The following is a 23,534-nucleotide window of genomic DNA, read 5'->3' on the forward strand; positions in this document are numbered from 1 at the left end:
GTTTCTGTTCTGAGTACACTGGAATGAACCCAGAAAGTACTACTGTCACAAGAAGCGATTATTGTATAAAAGTTCAAAAGTCACTCTAGCACTTAGTCCTACCTTAATTATATTTGTTCCTAAAGAATTATCACATTAAACATACGTATGGGTTTGTTCACTCAAGAAATAACACGATTTTATGTAGATGTCGATAATAAATATCCTGAAGATACTTATCTCGAGGATAATTTTCAACAATTAGATTTTATATTTACAAAATCGAGATCTTGTATTATTTATTAAGCGAATATTAAACCAACCAACCCATAGGAACGCCAACATTCACCACAATTTTGGATTTTTAAAAATGTACTTTTTTTTTTTTTGTCTTTTAGCACAAAATATATGTATAACTTAGGGATATTTTGGTACTTGTTAGATAATATTTGTGTAAATATTATGAATTTAATGCCCTAATCTTGACATTTTTTGAAATCCAAAATTGTGACTAGTGTTAGTAACTTAGTAAGATTTCAAATCTTGTGGCATCCAAAAACATGATCTAATGCCATAGGGTTGTAGAGGTAAAAAATCTAATAACTTCGTAAAAAGAAAAAAGTTATTTTTCACCCTTAAATTTTAATTTTAAATTTGAGAGTTTGGTGAAAGTTGTACAACCAACAATTTATTTTTTTTGGTTCTGAGTTTCCATGAAATCTAGAGGGCTGTGGTGTTGGTTATGTTCCAGACATCTTAGTAAGTCACACCCTCCAAAAATTTGATTTTTGGAAAATGTCCTTAAAACATAATTAAACTATGCACATGATTTGGAAACAGATTCAGAGGCATGGTTTAAAGTTTCACATTAGTTTCAGAGTGTTTTTGACGTATCCGTTTCAATAAAACTGGAACGAAGCATTGACCGAGAAACATTAAATGTTTTGATTTGTCACAGACAGTATCAGATTTTCTCCTATACAACATTTTAACCTTGCTCAGAGGTTAACATATTTTTTCTGCAAAGTATGCAAGATTTTCATATCACATGGCCAAGACATCAAACTGAGACCCAAATCAAACATCTCAACATCCATTAAGCAATCAATCTAAATTAGAATGGTATTTTAAACTGCGGGATTCACTCAAATTGGTTTTAAAGCAATCAAGTGGCTGATCATGTGAAATTTCAACCATTGATTTTGGTCCAATAATATCGATATCCTGAGCCCAACATGTAGGTGTATTAGTTAAGACTATAAAAGGGATTACAAATTTTATACTCTCCAAGTTATAGTTGTAAGGGGGAATGACTGCAGCTCTTCTTTACAGTTCGCTGTACTTAGTTAATGAAATTTTCATTCAATTAGTATAGAAAACAATGAAACTTTTTCTGATGGCACGCCACAACTTTTGCAAGCCTGCACCCATAAATGCGTAATGTCATCAAAAGGGATGTAATGAAACAAGTTAACTAAAGGAGAAAAACCAAGACTGTCTCGACTGAAACATTCAATGTTTTGGGGTGTCAGTGTATCGTTCCAGTCCTGGCTGAAACAGTACCAAACTTTAAATCATACTCGGGATATGATGATCACTGTAAAGGTGTAGAGCAATTCATAAGCATAGAATTTGAACCTGAGATAGATGCCATTGATCTTCTAATGATTCCTACTTGAGAGGTTTCATACCCTGTAAAGAATCCATGAATAATTATTATTAAGCTTCAAAATCAAGCTAACTACACATGAAACAAAAAAAGTTTAGTAAGATGTTTCATTCATCAAAAGGTAGTTCCAATAGAAATGATGGATACGGCAATTCTTTTAACATGGCACACGTGGGGATGAAAAAGTTAAAAATGAAACAAAAAAGCAGTAAACGAGGCAAAATATCTGTGCATGATAACTCATATAATGGGTTGGGTACAAGAGAGAGTGAGAAAGATTTTTACAAACTTAACGAAAAAGAGTACAATGTTTCTTCAATAAAAATATCATTTCTCTCATTGGAAAGCTTCTTAATAAAAGTTTTGATGATTAAATAGAATTCAAGCTAAATAGTGGCTTGGTGGATAGAACAGCTGAAACATTTTATATATATCAAACTATTAATGCATGGAACAACTAATTAAGATGTGTCATTCACCAATATGTAGTTCAAATAGAATTGGAGCTAAACAATCTTGGTGGACAACACATTAAGATAATTGAAACACGAGTCATCTAGGGTGCAACTCAGGTTGTGAACTGATCGAGTAATCTGACATCAAAGCACATGGAATCACCAGAGAGAGATAGAGAGAAAGCAGATAACATAATCATGAGGACTCATTAAGAGAGCAGATATTGCATTAAACAATATTTCAAAGGAATTGAAGAATTATCAAGGTGGTCAAATAGGTAAGATGCATTTTCAGAAATAGAGGGAAGAGACAGAGAGAAGAATGACATGATTAAAGTATAGAGGAAAAAATGTGAAAAAGTTGTTATGGTCTCTGAAAGGAACCTAAACATCATCTCTAAAAGATGAAGTCTTTGTTTCTTTGTTGTGGTCATTATTATCGTGAAGCTTTATCCCAAAGATTTAGGGTCGGCTAGCATTTCTTTTGAGTAAGAAATAATATATAACTGTCAAAGAAAGGTTGCGCCCCCCAAGCACATAATACAACAAACAAACAAACAAACATAACAAGCCATAAACAAAACAAGGTAGACGCATAAAACATAAAGCTTATACGTGGGAGTGGGAGCACCGCCCAACCACGTTTTTAATTGTAGAAGCTTGAGGAAAGGTGCTTCAATGACCTAAAACATGAGGCTTAAGCCTGAAGGCATGGTCCATAAGCCTCATGACCACGCCTTTCAAATGAATTATAAAGATAAAATATAAAATCAATAAAAAAAAGTTTAGAAAAAAAAACAAGTGAAAAAAATATTGATTGACTTCAAACGGAAAAATCAACTTTCAAGGAGGTGAAAAACCAAAATGGTTTCGATTGGAATATTCTAAACATTCCGAGACATTCCAAAATATTCAATGTTTCATTCTGGTTTTGGTTGAAACAGGGAAGTTCACCCGAAATGGCACAGATTTTAGCCTAGAATAGCTTACTACTTAACCAAGGTTTAGATGACAAAGGCAAAGACAACCAGAAATTTCAACTAGTGGCATAACATGAAGTTTACACTTGTAACACTAGGAGCTAAAAAGGTGCAATGTGCTTGAGACCTTAAAAAAAAAAAGCTTCTTTTTTTTCTTAAGCCTCGGGGCATTTTGGAAAGTCTCACACTGATGCAAACCTCAAGGCATACTCTTCAAACGGTTTTTAAAGCACTGTTCCTAACAAACTTACTCATATACAAAGCTTAAGACGAAGCAAAAAAAAAAAAAAATAGTGAAAAAACAAAATAGATAGTCACTAGTGCTACATATGAACAACATAGAAGATGTCAACCTCTGTGCATAAAACAAAATAGTAAAATCCAGCCTCTATTCGGTAATGTGTCCAACTTCCATTAGGCAATGCGAAACATGAATTATTAGTCTGAAACCAAAAATATTGAAACATACATAGAATCATCACTGACTTCGATAAATAGTAACCTGAAATTCTTGTGATTTTTACATAGGTAATCCGTACCTTAGATGTTCTGAACTCATTTACTGTCATTCGAAGAGAATCGTCTGATAATATCAACCGTGATAGTGCACCTGTGCTTAACCTGCAGTAGTCAATAAACAAGCCAATTCATTCTATTTAATCTGACGGTCGGATAAATAGAACTCATCGCCATTATCATCAAAACCTCATCCCAAAATTTAGGGTTAGGTAAATAGAACTAAAAAAGCAACTTTTTTGGGTCCTAGTGGCATCATATCACTTTCCACATGTCTTCAATGAGAACATACTCCTTATTTTAGTGTTTCTATTATCTATGACAGCTTTACCACCCTAGTATTGATCATCACCACCATCTATGCCTTTTACCCATCCTTAAGGTATTTTTCCCACTAACTAATGTCTCCTTCCTAGGAATGTCCTTATAAAAGTTTCAATATATATATATATATATATATATGTCATAAAACCCGGAGTATCTAAGATATCCTTCCATAGTTCTAGGTTTGAATTTCCTTCTTTTATAAGTTGTTTTGGTTTTGAATTTACTCCATGTCAAAACCCAAACAATGATTCAAAACCTTTAAATATATATATATATATATATATATATATATATATATATATATATATATATATATATATATATATATATATATATATATATATATAATATAAGAATCCTAACATTCATAATGGGCACAACTAACATGTTATGACAAAAAGAACTACAATGAATATAATGGGCACAACTAAATATATAAAGAAGGATTGAAAGCTTGGGAGCCATGTATCATTTACCCCAATAACTTCGCTGCATCTGATACAGAACCATTGACAGCAAAAATTAAATCCAGTAGAGCATGCATTCCCTATGGAAGAAGAAATAAACATTAATATTTGAAATCTCACATATCCTGTTAAATCGAAGTAAAATGCACTTTGTCAAATGCCATTGATAAAACATGGCGAATGTATACCAGAACAAATTTTGGATTATTGGGTCCAATTTGTGAACCAGTATCTGATGGTCTAATTGTTGACTTCAGGGGAAGAATCTGAAGAAGTTCCCGAGGAGGTGTATACCCATCAAGGTCTACTGTGTCCCTGACTAGTTCAAAAGCAGAAGAAGCTACTATCAGTAGGGATATACATTACCCATTTTGACATAAAATTCAACTTGAATTTTTTGCATCTCATTTCAAATTTGGAAAAATCACACCCAAGTTCTCATTGCAAGGTATATATATAAGTTGCTTGATCTAATTATAAAAAAATGAGTATATAAGAAAGAAAACAAGTGGTGACGAAGGTAACCTTTAAGGGCTAACAGAGTGCGCAAACGAGCCAAGGCTGATGCACGATTCATATGTTGAGACCGGTCCTCCACAGCCTGCAAATAATTGAACTAGCTCTACATGACTGTTGTCCAATTTCAGCAGCATCATCATCATCATCATCATTATTATTATTTGATAAGTAAAATTTCATTAATAAAATGGAGGTTGACTTGAATAGCCAGAAATAAGAACATGATAAAATAACTACACACACTACAACCTATACACAAAGCACATCTAACACCTTACATGTAATTGTTCTCTCTCCTTTGGTTTTAAACAATTTGGGACAGATTTGAGGCAACAATTTGATTTGGGGACATCTCAGGATAATTATGAAGGGAGTAATTGAAGCTTGAGTTCTTCATCTTGTTCCCACCACATGGATAATCAAAAATGGGGAGGTGGGTAGATCCAATTATCTTAACTTGATCTACAAGAAATTCTTAAATTCTTCACTCCCAAAGTGCTCTCAAGCAAATTTTACAGAATTTCCTCACTTGATCTAAAAAACAAGCCCCCCTACACCGAAGTAGACCCCCTCTATTTATAGAATCATAGAGGGAGGCCTTTACAATATCTCTAAAGATTAAAATTTAGAAAAATTACAAAAGATCCTTTTCTTTAGTTTATAGCGAATTCTAGTACACTTGTTGTTCTGACACTTAGCTTCTTGATCCAATTCTTCTCTTGATCACATTTAAAGATCTCAAAAGTGTTCGAATCCCTCTGAAAAGTTCTTGACCTCTTCAATTAATGCTCAAGCAACCTTGATTGTCTAAAAGGGTGTCTGATTTTCAGATACAAAATGTTGTGGTCCTAAGGTGATGTATAACACTAATACTAAAGATCCAATCCCATCTACCCAAGAAATCTTCGAAACACCTCCTAAAATTCTTTAAATATTTTTACATCAAAAGAATAAAAAACCCATAATTGAAATGATTATCTTCTACAATAGATGATTGCAGTCCTCAAAATGCGACCATTCCTCTCTTTCCAAATTCCCAAACAAATAGCGAATGGAACAATGCTACATAGAATTCTTTTGGAGGTGGCAAAAGGGCACCCCCATCTGATCCCATTCCTCAAACAAGGAATACATAGAACTAGGGAAACACACTAGTATGCTGAAAAGAGAAAAAAAAAATGTAACCAAATGTCAATATCCCAGAAAGATATGTGCTTAACTTTCCCCACCACTAGCACCTAGCACAATGGTTTAAAAAGCAAAACAATACCGAAACATTAATTTTGAAATTTAAAGAAATCTTGTCAAGGAGACTGAGGTCAAGGGGTGCTTCATGTCTCACCCAAAAATCTGGACTTGTGACCTGATCCGGCCCACGATCCTGACTTAGGGGTGATGGGAAAAAATATTTTATTTAAACATAATTAAACCCTCAAAGTTTGAATAACTTAGAAGAAAACCCGGAGTCTACATCTTTGACTTTAGAAAGCATAGAAGTGTCACAATTTGGGGATAAATCAACCTTAACTCGGTGGTCTACAATTTCTATTTAGTTAAAATTAAATTTTAAGTCTACATTCTTCATTATTAAAAAAATCAACTTAAAAATGTATCACTTTCATGCTTTGAAGAAAAATCAATTATTTTCGTAAGTTGGCGATGAGCAACCCCAAAACTAGTTCAATGTCAAAAAATGAAATCAGAAACATTTATTTGGCTGAAATAAAAACTCTCTAGAAAATTCAATATTTAGAATCTGAGCACCATATGGCTGGAAAGATCTTTCCGATGGCCAAAACTTTTCTGTTTTAGTGAAAAATTGAATCGAAACAGAAAACCTTCAAAATTTCAGAATAACATTGGAGTATACTTATGAAAACAGTTTCTTTAAAAAATTATTAAAAATAAAATAAGGTCTTATTTTTTTCGTGATAATAAATAACTCTCATTACTTCTCCAGAAAATATAATACATCCTACTTGGTATATAATTATTTTGAGAACCGAGGGTTTGAAGTAAAAAATTTATGTACAAAATTCTGCAATCGTGTGTAAAATTGTCTAGAAAAATCCAAGTGGGGTCAACTAAATGACTTTTCCTAATTTTGAAAAATTTTCTGTAAAATATAATAGTTGTTGGGAAACTTTCCACAAAATTTCGTAATTTTTTGATATTTGTATTATTATTTACCATTTTGTTGCTACAAAACCCTTATGATTTTGTTACAAAGATGTAAATAGTCAAGTTACCGTCTCACCCTTTGAGGACAATCTTAATACTTTGTAGATCTCATTATTTTACTCTAATATATCATTAAACACGTATTTATTACTCGAAATCCATCATTTATAATATAATAACTTCAACCATAACAAAACAAATAAAACCCTAACAACATGTTCAAATCTCATCAAATGCTCATCAATCTTCACTCCAAATCATCTAAGTCATTGGGATCATTGTCAAATATGAAATGGAATTTGATAATGTCGGTGAGCCAAAATCCGTTGGAAAAACTACTCTACAATAACAATTCATTTTACACATACAAATTAAAGAATAATAACGAAGGCATTTTTTTATATACCTAAATGCATGCAATGGTAGCTGAATTTCACACTGGCTTGGCCATCATCACCAAATTTTCACAATAACTCGGTTGAACTCTTCGTCCCACTCGTGGACCTTCCTTGAGGGTTTCCGGGTCTTACACCCAAGGGCTTATGCCCTACTTGCTCGTTACATAATATCATGTTCAAAATAATTACATGTTAAACACTCATCTCATAGCCATCGTGCAATTCCAATCACGTGAATCATAACTAATTTCATAGATCAAGAAAAATAAATACCTAATATTTATTCATCCATCTCATAGCCATCATGCAATTACAATTATGGGAATCATGACTAATGTCATCTCTTAGAATAAGAATAATAAATACCTAATATTTATTCATTTATCTTTTAGTTGTATATACTAAGAATTGTTTGTAGACTTGCCTCTGGGTTGATAAAAAATCTTGAATAATCTCAAATTTTCTACTTCAATCGGTCACACCTTCAATATTTTCTACAATATAAAAATAGTCAAAGTTAGTTATCTTTCTACAATGAAAAATAAATCATCACAAAAGAAAAGAGAATTTGAGAGGGAGATGATTAGAAGATGGGAAAAGGACCACTAAAGACAAAGTTGGAGCTCTTTTCCAATGGTGGATACGTACCAAACCCCTATTGAGCCCTCTTCTTAAAATAGAAATCCCATTGATTCTTCTCTTCAACCCTTTTTGGAAAAATTCTATTACCAACCTTGCTAGTTTAAGGAAAAGAATATGCCTTTCTGAAAAGCTACAAACACCACCTTTCCTTCCTTGTTTGCTCATGACACATCATGATTTAAATCATCTCTAATAAGATGATACCACACGGCAAAATTGTATATTAACACACCAATTGATGAATTTCACCACCACTAAGAAAAGACACTTGACACTAATTGAAATTTTGAAAAGTGAGGGGGAGGGGGGGGGGGGGGATTAGAATAAAATGGTGATCTTGAGTCTTGGTGTCAACAACCATCTTACCAACAACATCGAGAGGAAATGCGACAACAACAGCAACAAGCTGCAGTGAGTAGAAAGCAATGATAGAGCGTCAGGTTCCACATGCTCCACTTAGGGTCAAAGGGAATAGTAGGAGAACAACAATGAGAGACTTCAAGGAGATGAACCCTCCAATATTCATGGGAGAGCCTGGCCTGATAGAAGCCAAGAAATGGCTTATGCAAATCCAAAAGATTTTGAACCATCAAGGGGAAGCAGTGGTTCATTGGGTGGCATTAGCTTCATTCATGTTGGAGGGTGAAGCAGACTTTTGGTGGGATTTCGTGACAACGAGCCGGAATGTGATTCATATGACTTGGGCTCAGTTTGAGGAAGTCTTCTATCATAAATACTTCCCCAAGAAAACTCTAGACTAGCATAAGAAAGAGTTTATGGACCCACTTATGGGTTTATCAATTAGCCAGTACGAGGTCAGATTCGTCGAGCTGCCTAGTTTTGTACCTCATCTGACTTCTACGGATGCCTTGAAGACAAAGTTTCAACTTGGATTACGACCTACTATTAGAGAGAAGCTAGCAACAATCAAAGTCTGTTCATATGCTGAGATGGTAGAGTGTGCCTTGATGGTGGAGAGTGAGATTGGAGATCTTCAAAGGATAAAGGATCAGAGAAAGAACCATGTAGATGTGCAACAGTTATTTGAGTAAAGTAAGAGGCAAAAAATCATGTTGCAACGGCAGCGAGGTCGGGGACCGAGAACTTGTTATGGGTGTGGTCAGTTGGATCACGTACATTGAGATTACCCTTACAGAGGTCAGCAACAGACTCCTCAGCGTCTAATACCATATCAATAAGCTTCTATGTCAGCAACAACAGTTGAGACCGGAGGTGTGTTACGGTTGCGGTCAATCGGCTTATTTTTAACAGGAATGCCCTCAGGGAGGCATACAACAGATTCCTCAACGACAGGGACAACAACAACCTTGATATCAGCATGTTCCACAGATACCTTAGTAGCAACCAAACATAATGATAGAAGGTACCTTTTTAATGTTTAACTCATGGGCATGTTTTATTAGACTTAGGAGCTTCTCATTCCTTCACTGTTTCATCTTTCGCATCTGCATTGGGTTTAGTATCAGAACCCTTAGAGTCAGCTAAGCATGTAGTTACCCTAGTTGGGTTGGGGGCAGAGATTGATAGAGTGTACTGATCATGTGTATTCGGATAAGCAATCATGACTTCGTTGTGGATCTAATCCTATTAAAAATGTCTGAGTTTGATGTGATCTTAGACATGGACTGGCTCGCATCCTATCACACAATGATAGTTTGTTTAAGAAAGTGGATTTCATTCCTTATTCTTAGGGGATCGGTAGTGCATTTATTTGGTGAGAAGAGTATTTCCTTTTCACTTTCTTTATCAGGTTTATTATCTCGACGATCGAGTGGAATAGATTATTTGAGCTTTTTGGCTCATGTGGAAGAAGCGGGTGTAAGAACATTGGAAGAGTTTATTCCAGTGGTACAAGAATTCCCTTATGTATTTCCGGAGGAGTTATCAGGTTTACCTCCAAGGAGAGAGGTGGAGTTTATGATTGAGGTTCAGCTGGGAATAGACCCGATCTCTATTGCACTTTATAGGATGGACCGATAGAACTTTGAGAATTGAAGAATCAACTCTAAGAACTTCAAGATTTGGGCTTCATTCGACTGAGCACTTAACCTTAGGGTGCTCCAATTTTATTTGTGAAGAAGAAAGATGGCTCTTTGCGTCTCTACATCGACTACCGTCAATTGAACGGGGTTACGATCAAGACTAGATATCCCTTATGATGAATAGTTGATTTGTTTGATCAATTTCTCGGGTGTCGATTCTTTTCGAATATTGATCTTCGAACAGGTTACCATCATTTGAGGGTTAGAAATAAGGATATTTCGAAGATAACATTCTGCACACGCTATGGGCATTTTGAATTTTTGGTGATGCCATTTGGCATGACCAACACACCAACGACATTTATGGACTTGATGAACTGAGTATTCAAGCAGTGCCTAGATCAATTTGTAATAGTATTTGTTGACGATATCCTAATTTATTCCAAGACCCATGAGGACATGAACAACACTCATGATAGCGTTACGAACACTGAGAAAGCACTGATTGTATGCGAAAAAGAAGATGTGCGAGTTCTGGCTTCCAAAAGTTCAATTCTTAGGCCATGTCATTTCAGAGGAGGGCATTTCTGTGGATCCGACAAGTATTAAATCAGTTACGAACTAGGAGAGACCAAACACTGTATTCGAGATACAGAGTTTCTTAGGATTGGCTGGTTACTACAAACGATCATAGCGGGGTTTTCTCGATTGACTGCTCCTATGACCCATTTAACTAAGAAATGGGTGAGATTTATATAGACAGAGGAGTATGAAATGGCTTTTTAGGAGTTGAAACAAAGACTAATATCGACTCCAGTATTAATCGTGCTTCCTTGAGAGGGTTGGAATGTGTATTAATGTAGTAGGGCAAAGTGGTAGCTTACGCTTCTCGTCAGTTGAAGAACCATGAGCAAAATTATCCAACTCATTACCTAGAGTTGGCAGCGATAATGTTTGCGTTGAAAATTTGGAGACACTATCTCTATGGGGGAAAAATTGAGGTTAACTCAAATACAAGAGTCTGAAGTACATCTCTACTCAGAAGGAGCTGAATTTAAGGCAATGTTGTCGGATGGTGTTTTTGAAGGATTATGACTTCTCATTGCACTATCATCCTGGGAAGGCAAATGTAGTAGTAAACGCATTGAGCAGGAAGAATCATGGGTTGGAGGCCAATTTAGTATTGTGGCGTCAACATATGTTTGAGATAGTAGAAGACTTTGACCTTCATGTTGGAGGATATAAAATGATCAAGTGTACGTGTACCACATGATAGCACAATTGACTCTTCTTCAAAAAGTGATCGATGCCCAACGGATGGATCAAGAGCTTGAGAGTATCCGATCAGATATTGCAACTGGGAATGGACCTGCGGGCTAGGTAATACGTTCAGATGGAAGTATATGATTCCTTGAGAGACTTTGTGTGCCTAAGGATCAGCAATTGAGACTGGATGTACTTAATGAGGCTCACAGATCGAGGTACATCATCCATCCAGGAGGGACCAAGATGTATCTAGATTTGAAACACCAGTTTTGGTGGAAGGGGATGAAGAGGGACATTGCAAAATTCATTGTGAGATGCTTGACATGCCAACAAGTGAAGGCTAAACATCAGAGGCCTATAGGATTGCTTCAGCTTTTACCTATCTCAGAGTGGAAGTGGGATCACATCACTATGGATTTCTTTACAGGTTTGTCGAGGACACCGTTGGGACAGGATTCAGTATGGGTAATCGTGGACAGACTTACTAAGTTTGCTCATTTTCTTGCTATGAGGGTTTCAGACTCATTGGTTGTTTGAGTAGGCTTTACATTCGAAAAATCGTGAAACTGCACAAGATACATTTATCGATTTTGTCGAATAAAGACCCTAGGTTTACGTCATAGTTTTGGCAGAGTTTGTAGAAAGCATTGGGAGCGCAATTGAGTTTTAGCATGACTTTTCACCCTCAAACAGATAGACAGACAGTCAAAATGAGTCATTTAGATCTTGGAGGATATGTTTAGAGCTTGCGTTATATTTCAAGGGAAACTAGGGAGAACATCTTCCTTTGGCCGAGTTTGCTTACAACAATAGCTACCAGACTAGTATTGGGATGACACCATATGAAGCATTGTACGGAAGACCATGCAGATCGCCTATTTGTTGGGCGGAAGTTGGGGAGTGTACTCTTCTTAGACTAATTCGAGATCGTTTGATTATAGCCCAAAGTCGCCAAAAAAGTTACGTAGATCGCCGTAAAAGATTTTTAGAGTTCCAAGTGTGAGATTATGTATTTCTATGAGTAACTCCTCAAAAAGGGGTATTACGATTCAGAAAGAAGGGGAAGCTAGAACCAAGATTCATTGGACCATTCAAGATCCTTAAGAGAGTAGGAGCAGTGGCGTACCAAGTGACATTAACCCCTTAAATAGTAGGAGAACATGCTGTATTCCATGTGTCGATGCTATAAGACCCGACTCATGTAATCTAGTGGCAAGAGATCTAGATCAGAGATGATGTTACCTATGAGATGAGACCCATCTAGATTCTAGACACCAATGAACAGATCCTTCGTACCAAGACTATTCCACTTGTTAAGGTTTTGTGGGAACACCATGGATTAGAGGAAGCTCCCAACCAAACAAGACAACAGAAGATAAAAAACAAAGGAAACAAAAATAAACAAGCAACAACACTACGATTGAGAAAGACACCGTTATAATGCATTTCATGATCCATCTTAAACCTCTCAAAACCTAAATCCATCAAGTCCAAATCCTAACCCTATCTCTAATTTCAACACCCTTTCCATAAAGACCATGAAGTCCCTAAGCCCAAATCCAATCATTAACTTCACCCAACCAATCCTAAGTCCAATTCAAACTACCACCCACCTTCACTCAAACCCCTAAGCCCATCCCCATCGCCATTTTTTGTAAAAATCCACCACATTAAAGTCCAATGTCCAAATCCGCAAGCTTTTGAGATTCAAAGCCCATGGACCAAAAAAAAACCCAACAACCTTACCACATGTCACCACCACAAACAACCTCCCAAAAATTAATCTCATTATCACCATCCTTACACCATGCCACATGCCATCACTTAACCCCATCAATATTTCCTAAAATCACTCCACAAGCTATTTCCATACTCCCCCAAATCTCATTCCCTTAATCAACTCACCTAACCCACCTAAAGCAAACACATGCTCATATGTCCTCACCACAACTCACCTCCCAAAATATCATCACCTACCCCTTTACATTAACTAAATACCCACACCCCCTAACTTAACCCACACTCCACCTAAGAATGGGTTGCCTAACCAATTCATTTGGATCATATCCATGGGTATGGGTTAAAGGCAACGCACTTAATCTCTTTCCCAAAACTACCCCCTTAAACTCCAAAATTCAAAGTCTCTCATGCCTAAAACTCATGTCATTTCCCTTCAACTTTTACCTTTGCTCCATCCTACCCCTAAAAGTAACCTCAAAAACCTATAAAAGCCCACCCCTCTCCCTCAAATCTCAATCTCTCATTTCTCTCAACCCCTAAAAAAACCTCTCAACTCCTATCTTAACTCAAAATCCATCAACCATCAAACCTCCACACTCAAGCACCTCAATCATAAATTCTAACACTAAACTTCAAGATCAAGGAATATTGCAAAACACAAAGAAGAGAAACAAATCAAGAACAAAGTAAGGTGAGGACATAGTATAAATATCCCCATTCTCTTCCTTCCATATTCCCTTTTTCTATCTCTCCCCTTTCTTGTTTATTTTCGATTTAGATCGAACCTAGGATGTAGTGGACACCCTCTCCTACACTTGGTAGATTGGACTTTACTCGGTTGAAAGAGTAAGGATTGAAGCCCTTTTTAAAAATAAATCCTTTTAAATCCCTACACATTTGCATTCACCACAAAACGCTTTTGAGGCTAAGGCATTGGGCTCCTTTCTTATGAAAATGGGCCCATAACCACGCCCACATATTTTCAAAAATTGGTATTATCAAGGCATCGACGAGAGAGGGATCTCTTTCTTCAATAAGGAACCCCCTATGATCTAAGCCAAGATTAAAATCTCCCAGACTCGAGGGTACAAAATTGGATTTTCCCGATTTTCTTTATGTTTTTTTATTTTTGAAAAATGACCAATTTTAAGATTACCACCTAAGGTGGAAAAAATAAGGTGCCTAAAACCTTGCCTATTCTAAATGGACCCCTTACCTAGATCTTAGGTAGATTAGTGCTTAATTCATAAGAGAGTCACTATGAAAAAAATCGATTTCTAAAACTATCTTCTAGGTGCTCATTCACTTTTTTCTAAAACAGAATGGTGGTGACTCCAAATCCATATAGTATCGATCATCGGACTCGAAATCACATAACTACAAAAGGATTTGTTTTGTAAAAGAACTTCAACCCCTACCTTTTCGATTGAGACGAAACCCAATATACCAAATGTAGGAGAGGGTGTTTACTACATCCTAAGGTCTATCTAAACCAAAAATCAAGAAGAGAGAGGAGAAGATGAAAGGGAGAAAAGAGGGGTATTTATACTATGTACTCACCCTACCTTGTTCTTGATTTATTTCTCTTCTTTGTGTTCTTGCAATATTCCTTGATCTTGAACTTTAGTGTAAGAATTTATGATTGAGGTGCTTAAGTGTGGAGGTTTGATGGTTGATGGATTTTGAGTTAAAAGTTGTAGGAATTGAGGTTGTGAGTTGAGAGGTTTCTTTGGGTGATTGAGATATCGAGATGAGATGAGAGTTCAAGCATGGGGAGATTTTGTGAGAGAAGAGTGAGCTTTTATAGGTTTTTAAGGTTATTTTTAGGGGTAGGATGAGACAAGGGTAAAAGTTGAGAGAAAATGACATGGGTTTAGGCATGAAAGACTTTGAATTTTAGAGTTTAAGGGGGTAGTTTTGGGAAAGGGGTTAAGATTGCCTTGACCCATACTCATAGATATAATCAAAATGGGTTGGTTAGGCAACCCATTCTTGGGTGGATTGTGGGTTGAGTCAGGGGTGTAGATATTGGGTTAAAATTTTGGTTAATGTAAAAGGGGTAGGTAATGATATTTTGGGAGGTGGGTTGTGGTGAGGACATGTGAGCATGTGTTTGCTTTAGGTAGATTAGGTGAGTTGATTAAGAAAATAAGGTGCGGGAGAGTATGGAGTTAGTTTATGGATTGATTTTTGGAGAAAGTGATGGCATGTGGCATGGTGTAGGGATGGTGATGGTGATGATGAGATTGATTTTTGGGACGTTGTTTGTGGTGGTGACATGTGGCAAAGTGGTTAGGGGTTTTTTATTTTAGACCATGGCGCTTTGAAAGCTTGTGGATTTGGAGATTGAGCTTTTAATATGGTGGGCTTTTATAAAAAATGGTGATGAGGATGGGCTTAGGGCTTTGAATGGGTTTGAGTGAAAGTAAGTGGTAGTTTGAATGTGTTGAAATTAGAGATAGTATTACGATTTGGACTTTGTGGATTTAGGTTTTGAGGGGTATAGGTTAGAGATTGAATTTGAATGAAGGTGGGATTAAAAATAGGATTTGGTAGATTTTTTTAGAAGAAATGATTTTTAGATGCTCCCAAAGGTCCATTAGAGCCTAAGGGTTTTATTTTGAATAAAAAACAAACTTTTTTGAGGGCTTAGGCCCTTTCTGATTTTAAGACACGATTTTTGGGCTTTTTTGCATGGGGCTAAATCAAATTGGGGTGTCTACACCCCTAATAAAGGTCCTTTGCTCCATATCAATAAGTCTAGTTAGAACATCTTTCAATCTTGAAGCTAGCACCATTTAAATTATTTTGTAAATTGAGCCCACCAAACTTATGGGTCTAAAGTCCCTCGGATTACTTGCCTCTACTCTTTTAGGAATCAATGCCACAAAAGTGTTTTTTAAACCATAATCTAGACAATTTTTCTCTCACAACTCCTTGACAATCTTCATGAAATCATTTGAGACGATATCCCAACAATGCTTGAAAAGCTCCATAGTAAATCCATCTGGCACGGGTGCCTTGTCCCCACTCATAGAAAAGAAGACTAATCTAACTTCCTCCTCCCCAATTGGTCTTTCCAGCCATTCTTTATCCTCGTGGTTTAAAGTGTTGAAATCCAGGTTCTCAGGGAGAGGTCTTTTGGATTCCCTTTTCCTGTAGAGCTCTTTGTAATAATCTACCAATCTTTCCCTAATCTCCTCTTCTCATTCCATTATGTTCCTATTGATTGAAAGTTTAGTGATTTGATTACTTCTTCTATGGAAATTTGCCACTTTATGGAAGAATTTTGTATTATTATCCTCTTTTTTCGACCATTTTATCCTTGATTTTTGCCTCCAACTAATCTCCTCCATCAAGGCCACCCTCTGAAATTCTAATTTCAACTCTGTTCTTCTCACCCTTTCCTCCATTCTCAAATTCCCATCTTCCTCCTTCTCATACAAAATTTCAATATCTTTAAGAATCTCCGATTTTCTCACATCAACCCTCCTCGACAGCTCTTTGTTCCAAGTCTTCAACTTATCTTTTAAATACTTAAGCTAATTCTTAAACACGCACCCGAGGTTACCTATTGATGGACTATCATTCCACCAAGCTTGGACAAGATCTAAGAAATTGGGATGAATGAGCCACATGTTCTCAAATATGAATGGCAACGGTTTGCTTTTGGTATGCCCTACCTCTAAAAAAATGGAAGCGTGATCGGAGACAAGACTAGAACTAGCCGAGTGAATCACATTTTGAAACTTTTCCTCTCACAAACTATCCACTAAGAATCTATCTAATCTAGACATCATTGGGTTTTCTTGATTATTAGACCACATAAATCTTCTACCCAACAAAGGAAAATCAATTAAAGAATTTCTACCAAAAGAAACTACTTGGGAGCTAGAGACAGATACTCGTAGTAGATATCTGGAACTTTTCACCTTTGGAGGTATATTTTACAATTTCGAGGTCGAAATTCTTTTGAAAGGGGTAGATTGTAGAAACCCATATAATTATGATTATTTATTTATTTTGGTTGAAGGACATGGGCCATATGTGATCAAGTAGCCCATGGGTTCATGTTAATAGGTATAACTATTTAGATATGAGGGTAGAATTAGCCTTTTGAATTAAGTGGTTTAAGAATAATTAATGTACAAATTAGTGGGTTTTGATGATAGGTAAGAGAGGTAAATTATGTCAAGATCCAATTAAAGGAGTGATTAAAGGAAATTTGTTTCAACCATTTTGGTAAGATGGTTGTTGATGCCAAGGTTCAAGATCACCCTTTTATTATAATTTCCCCCACCCTCACTATCCCCCACTTTTCAAAATTCAAATTAGTGTCAAGTGTCTTTTTTTTAGTGGTGTTGAAATTCATCAATTGGTGTGTTAATATACAATTTTGCCATATGTACCATATTGTTAGAGATCATTTAAATCATGACATGTGTCATGAGCAAGTAAGAAAGGAAATGCGATGTTTGTAGCTTTTAGGAAAGGCATATTCTTTTCCCTAAACTAGTAGGTTAGTAATAAATTTTTTCCAAAAAGGTTTAAAGAAGAGAATCAATGGGATTTTTATTTTAGGAAATGGCTCAATAGGGATTTGGTACATCCACAATTGGAGAAGAGCTCCAACTTTGTCTTTAGTGGTCTTTATCTCACCCATTTTTCCCATCTCTTTTATCTTTTCTCATCTTCTCATCACTTAATCTCATCTTCTCACCCCCCTCTCAAATTCTCTTTTCTTTTGTGATTTCTTTTTCATTGTAGGAAGGGAACTACCTTTGACTATTTTTATATTGTAGAAAATATTGAAGGTGTGACTGATTGAAGTAAAAGGTCCGAGATTATTCAAGATTTTTTATCAACCCAAAGGTAGGTCCACAAACAATTATTTAGTATATAACTAAAAGATAAATGAATAAATATTAGGTATTTATTACTCTTGATCTAAGAGATGAAATTAGTCATGATTCCCATAATTGTAATTGTATGATGGCTATAAGATGAATGTATAACATGTGATTATTTTGAAAATGATGGTAATGATGAGATGAAATGAGCAAGTAGGGCATAGGCCCTTTAGTCTAAGACCCAGAAACCCTCGAGGAAGGTCCCAGAGTGGGACGGAGAGGTAGATAGAACTGTTGTGAAAATCGTTGATGATGGTCATGGCCGAACCGGTGTGAAATTCAGCCACCATTGCATGCATTTAAATATATATAAAAAAATGCCATTGTTATTATTCTTTTATCTTTCATTTGTATGTGCAAAATGAATTGTTATTGTAGAGTTGTTTTTCCTACGAATTTTGGCTCACTGACATTGTTGGATTCCATTTTAGATTTGACGATGATCCTAACGACTTAGATGATTTGGAGTGAAGATTGATGAGCATTTGATGTTTTCTTTTAGTTTATACCACTAGGGCTCTTATGTTAGATTGAACTTTGGGAAATATTGATTCATGTGATTTGAACATGTTATGATTTTATCTGTTTTATTATGGTTCAAGTTATTATATTATAAATGATGGATTTCGAGTAATAAATGCATGTTTAGTGATTTATTTTGATATATTAGAGTAAAATAATAAGATCTACAAAGTATTAGGATTGTCCTCAAAGGGTAGATGGTAACTCGACGATTTACATCCTTGTAACAAAATCATAAGGGTGCAGTAACAACAATAGTAAATAAATCATAAATAATTATACAAGTATAAAAAAAATTACAAAATTTTGTGAAAATTTTCCCAACAACTACTATATTTTACAATAAAAATTTCAAAGTTAGGAAAAATCATTTTGTTGACCAAACTTAGATTTTTCTAAACATTTTTACACATGATTGCAGAATGTTGTACATAAATTTTTGACTTTAAACCCTCGATTCTCAAAGTAATTTTATACCAAGTAGGATGTATTATATTTTCTAGAGAAAGTAATGAGAGTCACTTATTATCACATTAAAAATGAAACCTTATTCTATTTTCACAAAATTTTAATAATTAAAAAAAAAAAAAGAAAAAAGGACAGAACAGTGTATTTCTGTTATCATAAGTACACACCAATGTTATTCCGAAATTTGAAGGTTTTCTTGTTTCGATTCAATTTTTCACTATAACAAAAAAGTTTTAGTCATTATAAGGATCATTCCAACCATATAGGATAGGTGGTCAGATTCCAAATATTAAATTTTCTAGAGAGTTTTTATTTCAGCCTAATAAATGTTTCTGATTTCATTATTCAACATTGAGCTAGTTTAGGGGTTGCCCATCACCAACTTAGGAAAATAATAGATTTTTCATCGAAGCATGAAAGAGAAACATTTTTAAGTTGATTTTTTTAATAATGAAGAATGTAGACTTAAAATTTAATTTGATCCATGCTCACTAAAGTCAAAGATGAAGACTCCTGGGTTTTCTTCTAAGTTATTCAAACATTGAGGGTTTAATTATGATTTAAATAAAATAATGTTTTTTCCCATCACCCATAAGTCAGGATCGTGGATTGGGTCACGAGTCCAGATTTTGGGGCGTGACACATCATTTGTTTGAAGACACTAGGGTATCTCAAATGTTTACAGAAACATGAAGGGATTTTATCTAAATAACCTAATCTTCAAGAGGAGACTGAGGTGAAGGGCATGCCATCGTGTTTGATACATACCAAAACTCTAATGTATTGATTCCAGACTCATATCATATTGGAATGTTGAAAATCCAAAACATTTTGGCCAATACAAACCGAAACGAAACTAGATTTTGAATCTTGCCTAGCACCAGTGACACCTAGGCATTTTTGTTGTATTAGTTAGGTTTGTATCATTTGGTATCAGAGTCAGCACCACATCTCAGGTTCAAACCTTGGAAGGAGCATCTTGGGTAAAAGGACCACTTGTGGAGTAAAAAAGAAGGGTACAAGAGTGAAAGCCACCGCAAATGGTCGCCACAAATGTCAGTTGTACGTTACAAGCCCAAAGAAATATGAGCTTAAATTTCAGCACTACTAATACCTAGGTATTTTCAATGTATTTGTTAGGTTGGGTTAGGTTAGTATCACCTATCACCAATGTTGCTGTGTTCTTTGCGTGATTGTTCTTGTTTATATTTTGATCTTTCCACACAAGTAAAACAGTCTGGAACAAACAAGAGATGCATGGAAAACAGGGGAAATTAGTTTCATAGTTAAACATAGGCAGTTTGGATCATAGGGAAAGATTAATAAAATAAATAAAACAAAGGGTAAGTATTACCTGGGCTATGATCCCAGTGGGGAGATGTTTGAGTCTGACAGCACTCTCTCTCTTGTTGCGGTGCTGTCCACCTGGTCCAGAAGATTTGAAGGTAGCCATGTCACACTGTCCCATAAGTTGTTCGTCTGATAATGTTAGATAATCTCTGTTGTTGCCACTGCCACTGCCACTGCCACCATTGTTGTTGTTGTTGTTGTTGGAAAAGGCCTTGATTTGAAGTTGAAGTTGAACCTTAAATCCGAGGTGATGAAATTGGGTCTGTGAACCAAACAATAACGACAGAGGAGTCCTTGAAATTGAAGAAGAACCCACCAAACAAAAGTGATTATGATTATGAAATACGCATTTCAATAGAGATAAAGATTGGGCCATGGAAAGAAAGAAATGTGGGCTGTGGTTTTGGTGGTGAGGACTCTATACTCAGACAGAGGAAAGGAAACAAATGAATTGGGTTTTTTTTTGGGTTGAATGGATTTTGTTAAATGACCAAATTGCCCTTCATATTTACTCAAATGACCCCTTATCAAGTCCAACCTAAGATGGAATGCATCATTCTTTTAACAATAAGGCCCTGCTTGTTTGCACCGTAAACAAACGCAAATAGAAATGTTTATGTTTGTTTGAGGGATGTGGGTGCTTGGATGCTAAAATTCTGGTGGACCCCATCATAAAGTAAAATAAAATTTAATTAAAATTACAACGAAATCTCCGTAAAGTTTTGCGGAGAAAATACTTCCACAAAAATTTACATTATGTTAACTTTCTCCTCTCTCTCTTTCTCTCTTTCTAACTTCTTAAACCTTTCTTTCTCTGGCTTTCCCCAACTTCTTAAACGTTACCCAACGTTAAAATAATTATTATTTAAACAAAAAATCGTGAGATAGAATTCTACTTGGAACTAGTAAAATTACAAAAACAAAAAAAAATAATAATTTTTTTTATATTTTAAATATTGATGTTTTTTTTTTAAATATAAGAAAAACAAGGGATAGAATTCTACCTCATTAATTTATATTTATTTTTTAAATTAAAAAAAATTATGGGATAATAGTCTTACTTACGTTAATTTATATTTATTTTTTATAAATTAAAAAAATATATTTTTCATTAGATGTAGGGTATTAAAATGAGTTTGGAGCAAGTTACGTTTTAGCACTATCAATGTTAATATTGACATGTTTGGGACAATGGTTCTTTCCAAAATGAAAAATTAGCAAGTGAAAATTGGTATCATGTAGTAGATGTTTAAGGTAAATTGTAGGTGATTAAAGAAATTTTGGATTATTATTATAATCCTAGTTTAAAAAGAATAACATTGTATGACCTATATGAAAATGCTTTGTCTATATTTTTAACTTTTTAAAAAGTAATATGTAATTATTTATCATTTTTTATTTAACTTCAAATAAGGTTTTAAAAAGAGAAATAAATTTTTTTTACGTTTATATGATAATTAAGCAAACGTAAAATTTTTCATTGGACACAACCAAACACTCTAATCACAAAACTATGTAAATTTCAGTAAACACAAAATCTTGTGTTTGTGACAATTTACGTTGTAAACAAGCAGGGCCTTACAGTTTAGTAATAATAAGAGATTATATAAATAAAGATGTGTGGTATGTAAAAGATGTAAGATTCATAATTATTTATCTTAAAAGAGTCGTGCTGGGGCGACACATGATTTATTGTGATTCTTACAATTCTAACGTGGACATGCATACATAATCATAGATGGTTTCTACTTGTACCGCGAGGTAACACATCAATGGTTATGTGTACATCCCACATCAAACTTGTGAGAATCACAGTAAATTCTTTTTGTCATTTTAGTATTTTCCATCTTAAAATTGTGTTTCCAAGTTTTCATAAGAAAAACTTTGAATATCTAAAGTCTAGTGGTAGAGAAAGAAAAAAGAGAAAAGGAAAAAAATATATGCTACTTGAATAAAAGTCTGAAATGTGAATTATTAATAAAATATAAATAAATATATAATAAAATATTTCTAAATTATAACCATATAAAGTTCAAGTTCGGGCAATTCGAGCAATTTGATGCCTATGCCCAAACCCAACCGATTTGATTCAATTTTTTGTTTTTTTGCCGAACTCAAGATCAAACTCAAGGTAACTGTGCTCAAACCATACCCAAGGTTGGGTTCAACCCAGTGGGTGTGTTTAGTTTGCCCAAGTTGTGGTCCTAGTACATTCTTGATCAAAAATATCATTTGTATCTATAAGAAAAAGACTTTTAATTTTCCTCTTATCACAACTATTTATTAAATGGAGAATCTCAAAGTCGACTGTTTACAGGTCAGGTTCAAGAGCCAATAATGTAGCAAACAAAATAGGCAATATGTTTTGTCCTATATGAGCTAGAAGTTTCAGAATGGTGGGTGGGCCGTCAATTTTATTGTTAATTTATAAAACAATTTTTATGGGGAGGAGATCTTCCTCACAAAAAAATCAGCTCATTCCAAAACTTCTAATCTATATAAGACAAAAAGTGTGGTGTGAATGGTGGTTTTTCAAGTGGTCTAGTAATCCCTCCCCATGTATATGGAAAATAATAATCTCAAATGACACTTCAAGCTCTCAATCAAACAAAATGGGAGGATTTTCCTAGGGTTTCCAAGAGAAAGAATACCTAACAAATCACTACTGACATGAAGGGAGCCAGTCTGCTGTAGTGCTGTTAAAGGGTGGATTGTTGGGTAGTTTAAATAGGCCCGTTTAGGTATCACATTGGGCTAGGCTCGGTTCATGTCCCGGCACGGCCTTGGGAGCTAGGCTTGTCGGGGTGGTGTAAATATACGGGCCACCTGGCCTGGACAAAAAAATAGACCCAAAAACATATGGCCTGGATCAGGCTCGTTATTTGGTCGTGTCCTGACCATTAAACAGGCTGAGCTCGGTCTAGATTTTTGAAGCCTGATTAGGGAGCCCCACCCATAATTGACATTCTTAGTCTGATCCTTTGGTTTTAATTCCACATAAAAATCCTATGTATATATAACTATATATATTGGTCTCATTGACTTTATTTTAATAAAAGACTAGGATACAAAAGCACATATTTTCTATAAGACAAATGGGACCAATAAAGACTAAAGATAGACTCATTGTGGCCAAGGAAGG

General features: G+C 35.2%; 1 protein-coding gene across 4 annotated transcripts; it reads right to left on the reverse strand.

The window, feature by feature from the left end:
* Positions 1 to 1,149: 1,149 nt before the first annotated feature.
* Positions 1,150 to 20,837, reverse strand: LOC147401869 (Class I peptide chain release factor). Of its 4 annotated transcripts, none has more exons than XM_086443335.1 (8): positions 20,397 to 20,837; positions 4,919 to 4,994; positions 4,582 to 4,712; positions 4,403 to 4,473; positions 3,623 to 3,704; positions 3,437 to 3,526; positions 1,618 to 1,671; positions 1,150 to 1,400 (listed from the first exon to the last, which is right to left on the reverse strand). In XM_086443335.1, the coding sequence occupies exons 1-7, from the start codon at positions 20,766 to 20,768 to the stop codon at positions 1,651 to 1,653; spliced, it is 843 nt and encodes a 280-aa protein (XP_086299461.1). In that variant the 5' UTR covers positions 20,769 to 20,837; the 3' UTR covers positions 1,150 to 1,400; positions 1,618 to 1,650. The 4 variants fall into 4 exon arrangements, with proteins under 4 accessions (XP_086299461.1, XP_086299463.1, XP_086299462.1 ...); XM_086443336.1 differs by having other exon boundaries at positions 1,393 to 1,530; XM_086443337.1 differs by lacking the exon at positions 3,437 to 3,526.
* Between the last annotated feature and the right edge of the window lie 2,697 nt (positions 20,838 to 23,534).

Source organism: Akebia trifoliata, chromosome 5 (assembly GCF_017979445.1).
Source record: "Akebia trifoliata isolate Shusen 1 chromosome 5, ASM1797944v1, whole genome shotgun sequence".
In the NCBI taxonomy this organism is placed as follows: domain Eukaryota; kingdom Viridiplantae; phylum Streptophyta; class Magnoliopsida; order Ranunculales; family Lardizabalaceae; genus Akebia; species Akebia trifoliata.